The sequence below is a fragment of the Podospora pseudocomata genome (assembly GCF_035222375.1).
Source record: "Podospora pseudocomata strain CBS 415.72m chromosome 1 map unlocalized CBS415.72m_1, whole genome shotgun sequence".
In the NCBI taxonomy this organism is placed as follows: Eukaryota; Fungi; Ascomycota; class Sordariomycetes; order Sordariales; family Podosporaceae; genus Podospora; species Podospora pseudocomata.
Window position 1 is genome coordinate 5,123,425 of NW_026946363.1, and position 12,210 is coordinate 5,135,634.

Sequence of the window (12,210 nt, forward strand, 5' to 3'; positions counted from 1 at the left end):
GCGAGCCTGCGAGCCGATGCTACAACGGCCTCGTGGCTCGGGGATCTGTGTATACTGTAATCACCACAAATCTCATCGCTAGAGCGGTAGGGGGATGAAGCGAGTGAACGAGCTGTCCAATCAGTTTGGTGACAATTTCAACCCAGCCACCCGGCCGGCCGGCAAGCAACCTAGAAGGGCAGGGTTTTGGAAGCTCCCGTGTATCCTGCTCATATCCAGGGTCTTCGATGAAGTAATAGTTGAGCTTCCGTATCCGTGGAAGGCTTCAGAGCCTGGCTGGTGCTTACTGTCTTGCCATGAGTGCGAGAAGCAGAGACTCAGACAGTGTTACTGCTGCGTTCCAGGCAGACGTCTCAAACATCCAACCTGCCACGCAAGGCCAGAGTACTTTTGTCCACCCGTGTCCGTTGTTGTATAGATATCCTGTATGTTTTGCTCTCGAGTCAAGCGGCGGGACGTGCGTATGCGCCATGATCTACACTGTACGTCTGCGGCCGCTGCTTGTAGAAAGTGCTGTGCCTGGTAAAACCGAACTGGGATGTGCGTTGTGTATCCTGTGCAGCTCCATCTACACGGATTTGGAACTTTTAGGCTAACCTGCGACTGCAAAGCGTGTCTTGCTTTCTAGGTAGTATCTATCGTTCAGGTAAGGGAGGGCATGTGTCACTTTGCTACCCGCTGTCAGCAATGCAGAAGCCAAGAAGTTGGTATGCACTCACAATTAATTTGATGGGGGTGTCATCTACGACCTGATAGGATAGGCGGTGTCCTTTTTGTCTCAGCTTAGTAGGTATGTTCGGTTCGTCTCTGTCGGGTGCTGTTCTCCCGTTGGCAGGGTTCAAGACATTTGTCTTCATACAGACCACCCAAGTCAACCTAGGGGTGTGCCTTTACCACCTGAGGGAGTGTATCGTAGGCACGTGTGGTGATACAATCACAACATCACAGTATCAGTATTGGCCTTACTGTTCCTTCTTTGTACAAAATGTAGGGACAGCATTGTAGCATGTGGTACGTACACCGCCTCGTCTTTGATCGATCAATCCTTCTCCAGCGGTTGGCTTTGCGGCGCAGAACGGGCACCGTCGATTTCTGCCGAGAGTAGTCCCGAAGTGGGAGGATGACTGGACCAGATTCAACTCTGCCGTTGCTGGTGCTGCGAAAAAAATGGATGGGGATTTCACAGAAGGATCATAGGCAAATGTTCAGAATTCCCGTCCTCGTTTGCCGCGCCCCGTCTCCGCCATGAGGAGAAGTCCCGAGCCAAAGGGTTCACATGTCTCAGCATGGCGTAGCCGATGCTCGTATGTGTCTGAAAAATGCATACATCCACACACCAGCTACAGAATAAGCATAATATATGGTTGGTCTATTCTTGTAAGAATGCTTCTTCAGCCTTCGGCTCACCCGACCGTTGAGACCCGGGAGGATGGGGAAGAAGCTGTCCGTCCCGTATCAGCAGCAATGACAGAAGTCGACTTGTAGAATCAAATGGACTCCAGAGATCCGTGTATATGCACGCTTACCTTCTTGGTCTTGGGCCCATCTTCATAGAATGTCCTTCTTCATTTGGAGGAATGTTTCGGCCACTCGTATAACCTTTCCCACTCACGTCAAGGCTCGGCGTCAAGGATGATATGGTTGATATCGCTGCTGTGGTTGAAAAACCTAGCCTCATAATCGGCTGCGGGGTTAAAAGTTGGGGAAGCTAGTAGATGAGGCGTCGTCATGTTTTTAGAGCAAAGCCACAATCTGCAATTTCCAGCGGACTGGGCAACGATTGGGCGAGCCCGACAAGGGGCCACGCTGGGGGTCAACGTGGTTTGTTTCCAGGATGCGAAAACCGACGTGAGGTTCTTTTCTACCCCAAGAAGGAAAGATTGACAGTCAGACCAAAGCGTTTGTTCGAGAAGATTTCTCATCTTTGCAAACATCATAGAGATAGATGGGCCTTGGGGTTCAAGGCCGGACCAACAGCAGGTCTTGTCACCGCTGTCGTGGTACCCTAGAGCGCAAGTTCCTTAATTGCCGGTTTTATTTCCACCCAGTGATCGCTATTGGACGCAGTTCGCGGGACCACAGAACTCGGACTCCTTTCGTCGTCGGTGTCTCAATCCGGTAGGCGCTCACCTCCACCATCTATTACGAAACTGTGCTCCATACCAAGCTCGCCCAGGGTCGCTCGCTAGGCTGAGATGTCAACGATGTCCGCACCTGGAGGCCGAACGGAAAACGGAGTGGTTGATCAACCCGGAGCTCCGATGCCGAGAAGTCGACGGACTTGAAAAAACAACGGGGACGGCCCCACAACGGGCGCCGATTCGATCCTAGTTTCGATCCCAGCAAAAGAAAAGTGAAGCTAGCAAGCATGCTTAGCGGTCCCGTTTTAGCGGCGGGTTTCAACGTCTTGTTCGAGAATGATTGTCTTGGCTCGATACCAACCTTCATCCTACATCGCCAGCGGCGAGCCGGAAGGGGATCCCGTGTGCTGAAGTGAGTGCGCGCAAAAACGGTCAGTTTCCTCAATCATGAGATCTTCAAGATGACAGGTTTTCGGCAAGGCTGCCGAATAGGTTTATGTCCCACGCCAGTCGCTCCCACATAAGCCCGCTGCCTATCTCTGCCGAGTGCTGGTTGCGTTTCAGGGTGAGGTGTGTAACGTGCTTCAAAAGGCGTCGGCCTCGCTCATGATGCACAAGGCTCGACCGCCGATTAGCATGTTGGATCAGCGGGGGCTCAACAGAGCCAACAAGGAGGGTGACGGAAAACCAGCGAAGTTGTAAAAAGATCTTGGCATCATCAGGTGGGGGACCACAACAGAAGTGCCCGACCCTTGAGCTCGGTGTGTTTGGGAGCCTGTGCTGCAGTGATGCGGCGGCATGAGAAGTTTGTGTAGACAGATGGAAGATATTGCCAAGATATCAGTTGATAGCTAGCAGAGCAACCCAAGCCAACATGACAAGCCGTGGTAATCCAGCTCACGGTCGACACTGATGTGACCATATTTGGGCCTCATGTTGCCAACGACCGAAGAATGATTCAGCGAAGGACGAGATAATAGAGGCTTATACCTAGTCATGCTGCAGAGAACGGTGGTAAGCTGATGCCGCGAAAATAAACTCACTGTTGGCGCAATGATCGCCCACGGGTCTAGATCTCGCTTACCGGGAGAATGAGTTGGTGGAAGATCCATATCCATAGGGCTCAAGACACACGTCAGTAAGCAATTACTGATGGGTGTGAGCTGCTCTTTTCAGCAATGGCCAAGGTCCCGTTCGTCCGCATTTGGAATGAAGGCAATAAGAGAGCACTCCTTGTCATGTTGAACAACAGTCAGCCTCACGGAGTTTTGAGCGGCCCAACAACCGCCCCCGCTTCAACGTACCTATCGTCAAACCCCGTAGGACCCTTTGCCTTCGGTGCGCTTGATTCAATGCAGAAGAGGTCTTGGAAGAAACTCGGCAGTTCATACTGTCTATTCCAGTAGGTGGGTAGATAATACTCGGCGTAAAGCAACCCACTCTAACCTTCTCACGACGAACACAAAGCCGCCCGTCAAGACCATCCACTAATCTAGCTTCAGTCAGCGTCGCTGCCCTCGGGCGAATTCACCACCTTCCATCACGGCAGTCATTCCTCGACGACCTCGTGGCAAGTCATTTCCTCACTGTGCTGGCGGCGACGGAACATATACTCCGCGATTGTGACCCTGCCAACATCAATAGCTTTGCAGATCTTGTCCTCTCTTGTCCCGTCCTGAATCCATATCTCTCAGTGAACCTCCCGACTCAAACGCGTGGGTGCCTTCACTATCGTAGGATGTGCGAGGCAGATATGTTGCTGGTTGTTGGGCCATGGCACGTTGTTATCTAATGCTGATGCAAGCAGATGTGGTTGTAAGTGGGCCGTCTGGTTTGCGTTGTTGTTGAGCCATGGCTGTCACTATTCGCCTCATCAGTATTCTCGGTGCATCCGCTCTCGTCCCTCACAAGGAGTCGAGCCTAAAGTGAAGTGTAAGAAGGGGAGCCTGCTCGAGATTGCTGTGCCCTGTTGTGATTCACGACCTGGGCGGAGAAGCTGCAACCGAAGGAAGGGCTGTCGAATGGTGCCGATGGCAGTATTGAATGTTCTGACAAGACGGAGCTCTCGATTTGTCCCGTCTACCCGCCTGCCGGATGGCTGGTCGCCGTCCGGGCGAGGATGTCGGGGGTGTCGTGACGTCGGGGGAGGGACGTGACTTGCGTTGCGTGCTCGGGCCTGCTAAAGGATCTGGTTGCTTCCAGAAATCCCATAGGAGCTGGGGGTGGGATGAAAAGGTACCTTCACGACCCGGTTCGTCATCCAGCGAATCATCAACACACCCCTTCTCGAGCTCCCAGGAGCGGTGTCGGTGCCATCGATGTTCTTAGCTTACATCCCACGCTCTTGATCTGCTATCCGCTCCCGTCGAGATGTGGCTTCTCACCAGCGCAGGACAGCCGGAGCATCGAAACGTATGGGCACGGCCCGTTCGTTGGACCACAGTGTGTGCTCTTCTAAGCTGTAGAGGAGCCACGTCTGTCAGCCAATGCCCGTCAGTGCAAGTCGCAATCCCGAAGAAGATCGCACCACGAAAGCTGTCTGGGAATGCGCTAGCCACTTACCCAGTGTTCTCTGATTATCTCGCTATTGGTCATAGTTGACCTGCCGCCTCGGTGTAATTGTTCCCTATCAGTCGGGCAATGAGGGTAAGCTGCTTTATCGTAGCTCTTGTCCATGCAGAAACAAAGGTACCATCCTTACTGCCCATATTGCACGTTTGATGAAACGTAAACCCGCCGATCAATCCCTGAACAGGTCGTTCGAAGGAGTCTAGAAAGGTTCTTTTCGAGTGCCGAATCTCGTGTCAAACACAAAAGGACCGGCAATATCGTCCTTCAGGCTTCTGCCAAGCCATTTTGGCGAGCAGTGCGGGCACCGGGCTGGGTGGCTGGCCACGGTGGGTGGTGGTGTGTGGTGGCATGACGAAGGCCGGACTCCTTTCCGGACGGAGCATCCTCTTCTGGACATTGCTCCTGGATGGGCCGCAGAGCTGACAGGTCGAGCGGTTCGGACAACTGCCGACGGGAGGGCTAGCTCGCCAACTAACAACAAGCTTAAGTCAACTCTCGTTCCAACGGTAGTGCTGCGTACCTGTCGATGGTATGGACGGGCATGGCTTCGAGGGATCTGTGAATATGGATATTTTGGACATGGCGCTTTTCCCAAAGCGAATCACGCGAATCAATTTTCGACGCAGTTGACACCCCCAGCCATGTGCTTAGGTGGCGCTTTCCTTATCAATGAACTACCAGTCCGGAGCCGGAGCGTTTTCGCAAGGTCACCAAACCCGTGCCTCGTTATCCCGTTCTATCTCCGCCATCACCATCTCCTACAAACCGTGAGAAAACACCAGCAGTGAAACACCTTTGACGGCGACGACGGGAAGCTTCTAAATTAAATGTCGCACATAACCTTCTTTTCACACAGAACAGAACACACTCGCCGCCCATCATCACCAATGTCACGGTAAGCTGCAGCTAGCTCCCTTCAGCAGCATCAGCAACAACAACAACAACAACCAAATATTGAAGCCCGAGAGTCTGGGTTGGTGTATCTGTGATACCCACCATGATCTGATCTCCGGACGGTATTCCGTTGCTTTGCTGACCACCATCGCCACCAATCACCTCCCTTCCGATACCACCCTCTCCAGGACCCTGAACTCTTCAGACCGCCGAATCGATCTACACTTCCCCTACTCTGCAGCAACGCCCAGTCTTTTCTTTCTTGCACAGGTCAACTTGATTAGGGCTACTGTGCCTGTTGAGCCTCGTCTTTAAATGGCCACCCACCAGTAGTCAACGCAGTAAAAAGCCACATAACCAAGGTTAAACATCCATCCCCAATCCTCTGCCCCGCCCGTAAACCGGCTGCGGTCGCCGACAACGGGCATTGGGGCGAACTGCAGAATCAGCACAGCATCCGTCCAAAGCCCATCATCCTCTTACCAACATTGCAGCACACACACCCCTATCCGAATGGGTTCCGGCTAGCCGGCCTGGGGGAGGGGAGGCAGTGCTCTGCACCATGGCGTGTCCCTCCCTTCCATCCCATCCTATCTCTTCCCCCATCCATCTGATATCCGACTATCCCTGTTTCTGTCCCTACATGTCAAATCTGACGGATGATAACAGACGACAGCCTTACAGAAATTGTCACAGAAGTTTCTTTTCTGTGAGTGTGTGTGTGGCCTTCTATATGCAAGCCACCTCATCATCTCACCACTCTGTTTTTGTTGTGCTCCGGCTCCGATTGACGACTACGGAGAATAAAATCCTAGCGGGGAGAGGGGAAAGTTTGTACGACTACCTTTTGGGAACCAACGAGAGGTTTGTGTTAGGGTAGTGGGTTCTCAGGACCTGGATTGGGAATACAAACCCGGTGTTTGGGAGGGGGGATGGTATGATGGCGACGGTGGTGGGACATAGGTGGAGGTGTTCATCCCATGCTGGGGAGTAAAGGTAGAGATTGTAGAGAATGGTGGGAATGGGATGATTGTGCTCTTGAGGGGAAACGTAACATGGTGCTGAGGTGTCGAGAGGATCTGAGCCGGCAGGGCTGGCAAGGGAAACCCGGAAAAAGCCTCAGAGTTGATCAAATGTAAAAACTGAACTTTGTAGGAATTAGCGCGATGTAACCGGAGGGGAGCTGTGGGAATTGAGATTGTTAGTTGGGATGTAGGAATGTATTGAAGTGAAGATGGGTTTGGTCTCCGGGGCCGGTTGTTGCGGTGATGCAAATGGGACTGCAGAGTTGCTGTTGATGTTGATGTCGTTTAGGCCCCTATTCGAGTCGATTCCAATGTGATTCAAGGTTGTTGAACGGAGCGGGCGGAAGAAGCTGTGCTTGTGTTTTCATGAAAAAGCGTACGGCATGTTGTGCGTATACGTCTGCTCTGCAATTAGCATGTCCTGCCGCTCGGAAGAGTACCTATTTGGCTTAAATCGTGCGATTGTAGTTGTATTCCAGGCAGGCTCGTACTTGTTATGATATATCTTGGGGTTGTAGTTCCTGGCTCTGGGTTGCTCTCGGCGCCTTTTGTTGTACCTAGTCGTCGGCTGGTTCCGGGCAGGCTCTCATTGTTGTTGTCGTTCCTTGGTGGGCCCCTATTGTACCTGCTTGTAGTTATAGTCGTAGTTCCCGTACACGTTGGTCAAAACAGTATATGGGCAGATACCTCTCGGCGGCCTTGTTCTAGTTGTGGTTCTCGCAGATTCTACTTGCAGCTGTGGTCCTTGGACAGCTGTAGTTGCTCTTATACGGGTCCTGGCAGTCTCAAATTGTAGTTGTTTTCGGCAGGGTCTAGTTGTAGTTGCTCTCGGCGGTCATAGTTGTAGTTGTAGTTGTAGCCTTACTGGTCACAGTTGATGTTGCTCCGAGCACAGAGCGCCCGATGTTGTGAGATTCGATGTAGCCACAACCCCTTTTGGCAAAGTGAAGTCCAGAGCTACAGTGGTATAGTCTGGTCGAAACCCCTTTTCTGTACAAGATGCAGTTGTGATACCCTTTCCATCCCTTCCATCCCCTGTCCAGAGGTTGACAGCAGCTGCCACGTAGGTATCGTATCGATTGAGCTAACAGGTTGGTATGATCCAAAGGTCAGGTCGATAGCTTGAAAGTTTGGTCTGGAGATGTCGGTCGTCTTCTCGGGCTCTTGTTGGATTTAGAAGTACATATCAGTGCCAGCTCGAAGATATTTTCCACAGCAAGGCATACTCCAAATCTTGTCTGTCTTTATGTCGACCTAATGTGGGTGGCGGCCAGGAGAGAATATGACGAGCCAGAGATGTTGGTAATGGAAGATGAGCCAACGATGGCGGTGAGATAGGAGTGGTGACTTTTGCCGTCGAGTGCATTGTGGGTTTTGTTGATGGCCGAATGACTGTTGACGTCGCCCTGGAAGTAGGCAGGGCCTCTTTCGATGCGTGTACTGGATGCTGGTTGCTCAGTCATGTGTCTCGGTGCCAGGAACCAAATAAGGCTGTCCGGGACCCTCTATCAATTCGACATCATCTCTGCGGCTTTCCCGGAGATTGCTGAGATATTGGAAGCCCGAGCTCCCATCCAGTTCCGCGCCAGCAGGGGCGGATCCGGAAAGAAGACGGGAGCGCTGAATGTTCGCAATGATGCGGAGCCGGCGCCGAGCTGGCCGGAGCTGAACTGGCCGGAGCTCTGCCGAACCTGGGCTGTTAACCGGAGCTGAGCTCTCCGGAGCTGAGCTCTCCGGAGCTGTGGGTATTGACGTAACGAGAGATTCCAAGTCCAAGGGAATCTCACCAAACTCGCCTGCAAGGACAAGCAGTTCGCCGGCTCCTCTTCCATGACCATCTTCTTCTTCGACATCTTCTTCACCACCAACTAGCCTCCTACATATACCCCTTCTCCCTGGAAGGACGTGACGGCAACTACCTCTAATAAAACTGCATCATCAAGAACTCAGCGGCAGAAACTCCGATCTCTCCCCTTTGAGAAAACCCGTCTATCTCTGGACACACAGGCTGCAGAACACCCCTTCCATGGCCTCACTGATACCACCGCCTGCATCTTAAACGACTCGAAATTAGCCTTGTAGGCAACACATGCCTATCAAGCATTGAATTAAAGGTAAGTCGATGTCGAACCCAAGCGCCCAGAATAGCAGCTGAATTTGCAGAAAACCCAGTTCCGTTAGTTCTAATACGATCTTTCCTCGCAACATCCATGCCCATACCCCAACGATCAATTACCAATAACCCAAGAAGGAGGATATAAAACAGCAGAGATGGAAGGACACAAATTCCCTGGTTATGGACTGTAGAAAGAAGTCTCCAAACACCAGAAACAATAGACAACCGCAGTTCACTCCAAGTTAGTGTGGGACGGTAGACCGTTCGTTATCCTATGACAATTGAGGACCCTTGATTCGCACAAGAAGGACTCAGGGGGGCATGCTTAATTGGACCTGTCCATTAAGACCAGGCTGTCCAGTACTGAGGTAGAGAGTTAGTTAAACTGTGGTCCTTTGGTGATGCGTGGTACGTGCTTGCCTGAAAATAAACGAGCTCATTTGGCACTAAACAAGCTCGTTTAACTTTAATATGAGTTTGCTTAAACATTCAACTAAGGTGTGAAAGAGACTACTTTGTCTCAGGTCTCCATGAAGCGGATCACATGTATATTATCGCTGCCTCGAGCTTTTCCACCTCGTAATGTGACTGATGCTAGTGCAACAGACATAAGTTGTGAGCCATATGTACTTGCATAACCTCCGCGAGGCAAAAGTTGTTCCATCAAAAGGGTACTAATAAAGAATACAGCTCACGTGACGTTATTGGATTGCGCATAGTGGTCCAAAGAAGACGAAAAGACATGGATCCTGCGCACGCTATCCCAACCACAGTCACCAGATAAACAGCAGACCAGATAAACAGCATGCAAGATAAACAGTAGAGGCGAGACTACCCACCAGACAAAAGAAAGAGAAATGTGATGATCTGCAGTCTCGAAGCCACCGGCTTGATATAAAGCTGCAGTACGATTAATGTTGGAAGATTAATAACCGCAGAGGCAGCCCAGGGATTCCATGTGCCAATATAATTCAACCTAGAGTGCCATCGAGGGGACCATGCCATAATGACTGACTGGTTCGAGGTGCCCACTCAGTTCAAGACATGCCCGGGCCAGATATCAGTGGATGCCTCAGCAGCAGTCTCGGGCCGCCGGCATAGAGACTGGCACCAGCAGTTTCGCGGAGCCAAAGGTGCCCCGGCGGTACCAGAGACCGAAAGTGAAGCTCAGAAGGAATGCAAATAATTGCACAGGCGCATGGTAGGCAGCATAAACGATAAGAAAGAGTAGTCAACTCAGCCAAAAGACATGTCAGGAGACGAGGACTTTCGTCCTCAACCAGGAGCAGTAGTGCCGTCTGCAAGGTTGTACATATCAAGATTCTGGGGTACCTTACCGGGAGACCCGCCACCATCTCGGACCCGCGGTCCTGCCGCCGCCGCCGTCGATCTCACCGGGACTTGGCCCCCGGTTCATGGAGGTAGCCAGACAATTTGCAGCCTGGCATTGAAACATAACTCCTCATCGGGTCACCAAACAGCCTTCCTTCGATGTCCAAGAGGAGCCCCAAGTAACCGTAGATACCTTATTTCACAGTGATGATGTTCCCCGAAGTTTAGGCAGGGCCCAACGCCAAGTCTCGGGTAACACAGCGCCTGGTAAACCTTGTGTAGCTTATCCCTGCCGCCGCCAAACCCGCGTTTTTGCCGAAGTTACCTAGCGCGCACGGGTCAGCGTTGCTTCGGTTGCTGGTGGTGCATGCTTGGTTCAGCCTCGTGTCGCGCCAGTTGATCCATCGCCAACTCCCTTCAACTTTCAAGAGACCTATGCGACGGTCTGATACTCGATCTATACCACTTCTCCCAAGTCTTTACGTGTGCCGGCACCTCTCAAAGAACCCGGTAAGCTGCTTTGATGGACATTCTGGCTCTTCAATGCCCCGTTACAGAGCCCCTTCACTCCTGGAAGCACATGCTTTGTCTACATCATGGCGCCTGGCCTGGTCTGCCTGCTAAGCTGATTGATATCTCCAGACTCTACACAAGGCTGTACCCCGCTTCGGACGACGACGAGCCCCGAACCGATCGAATACCGAATAGCAACCAAGGAGGAGACAACTTCAAGGTATGGACATCTGATTATGGTCTTGTTTTAGTTTCGTATCTCTCCCGTCAAGCCGACTGCCCGGATTCAGGGCCATCAACCGAGATACCCCAACCCCGTTCCCGAAGTCTAGCACCCACGATATATGCTCTACCCCCAAGCCCGTCGTCCCCGATTACACCCGAGAAGGATACACTGCCCAAGACTCCCGCTGAGCCGGCCCCTATTCTGTCAACCTCATCCCGCCGGTTCGTGTGCCCAGTGGTATCAAAGCAGGACTCAACAGGTCTCAGCCCCACTCGCCAGCCAGTGGCCGTGAGACTATTCGGAGGAAAAAAACGTGAGCATAGGCATCATGGATGCTTGTTCAGTCTCAAGTGCTTGACTTGCTGCCTGGGAGTCTAGTCAGTTGTTGAGCTCGGTAGTGTCAAAAGTCTGCCCCGAAGAGCCTTTGGCTTTAATAAGCCAGCCCGTGGTTGAGGAAGCTTCATACAAGAGGAGAGAACAAATGACCGGCATTGATGGACAACCAGGCTCGCCAGCGGCTCGACGTCGTTTATGGCAGGGCCAGAAGCTTTGTTGTCTTGAAAGGGGAAGGTTCCCAGAGACATCCACAAGGGCCGAGGACATTGGACGCCTCCACATTTCTATACTTCTGGGGACTATAGTCTGTCAGACTTCGGTTGCTTGCCAGAAGTCCAGGTAGTGGCTGGAGGAGTGCCTTGTCACCCAAGACTACTCACCTCCTGGTCTAGGGGTTCAGAGCGGTGGTCCAGGGGTTCAGAGCAGATGACTGGAGGAAACCTGACGGTCGACCCCTCGACGCAAAGCCAAGCGCTTGAATTTTCAAACGGCCGCCCTATGTCACTGCTCGTCCTCTGCCGTTGTCGACGACCACCCACGCGATGAAGATTGCCCAGCTTTCGTCGACTGGAGCCCGTCGACCCTTCGCGTTAGAAGGACTCCTTGGCTTTCACACGCATCTTGTCTTGGTTGGCCGGCTACTGGTGGCTTCGGGATGGGATTGCCATGCAACAGGCTACATCGAAAGACAGGTTTCGTTCGCCAGCGACTCCCCATTCTCGAGTCGAGTCACCTGTGGTCAGCAACCGCCCTGCCATACGATCCGTCCTCAACTCGCCCCCTTAGTCTCTGCCTTCGAACAGCTCACCGCTGGCCCGTCGAGTAGCCACGACATCGATAGACTCTGGGACACGACATCGATAGACTCTGGGACACGACATCGGTAGACTGCGACAAGACAGGCGGGGAATACTGGGTTACCACAGGCTCCTTATACTTGTTGGTTTCGTTGCCTCTCGCCAACTACAGCCATCTCCGAGCCAACCAAGAGAATAGGGGAGTTGAACTACACAGACCAGAAATATCGTTGGACGTGTTGCCCACACCAGACCGCCGAGCAATTTTTGCCAACCTCTCAGCCAGATGCTTGTCGTCGACCATGATCCTTCTCCAGTC

General features: G+C 52.3%; 2 protein-coding genes across 2 annotated transcripts; one reads left to right on the plus strand and one right to left on the minus strand.

Moving 5' to 3' along the window:
- Nucleotides 1-8,026: 8,026 nt before the first annotated feature.
- On the minus strand, nt 8,027-8,424 carry QC762_117553 (uncharacterized protein; the record flags this gene model as incomplete). Its single annotated transcript, XM_062886185.1, has 2 exons — nt 8,027-8,287; nt 8,359-8,424. The coding sequence occupies 2 exons, from the start codon at nt 8,422-8,424 to the stop codon at nt 8,027-8,029; spliced, it is 327 nt and encodes a 108-aa protein (XP_062749241.1).
- Nucleotides 8,425-10,454: 2,030 nt separating this feature from the next.
- QC762_117555 (uncharacterized protein) lies at nt 10,455-10,727 on the plus strand (the record flags this gene model as incomplete). Its single annotated transcript, XM_062886186.1, has 2 exons — nt 10,455-10,529; nt 10,662-10,727. The coding sequence occupies 2 exons, from the start codon at nt 10,455-10,457 to the stop codon at nt 10,725-10,727; spliced, it is 141 nt and encodes a 46-aa protein (XP_062749242.1).
- Nucleotides 10,728-12,210: the final 1,483 nt, after the last annotated feature.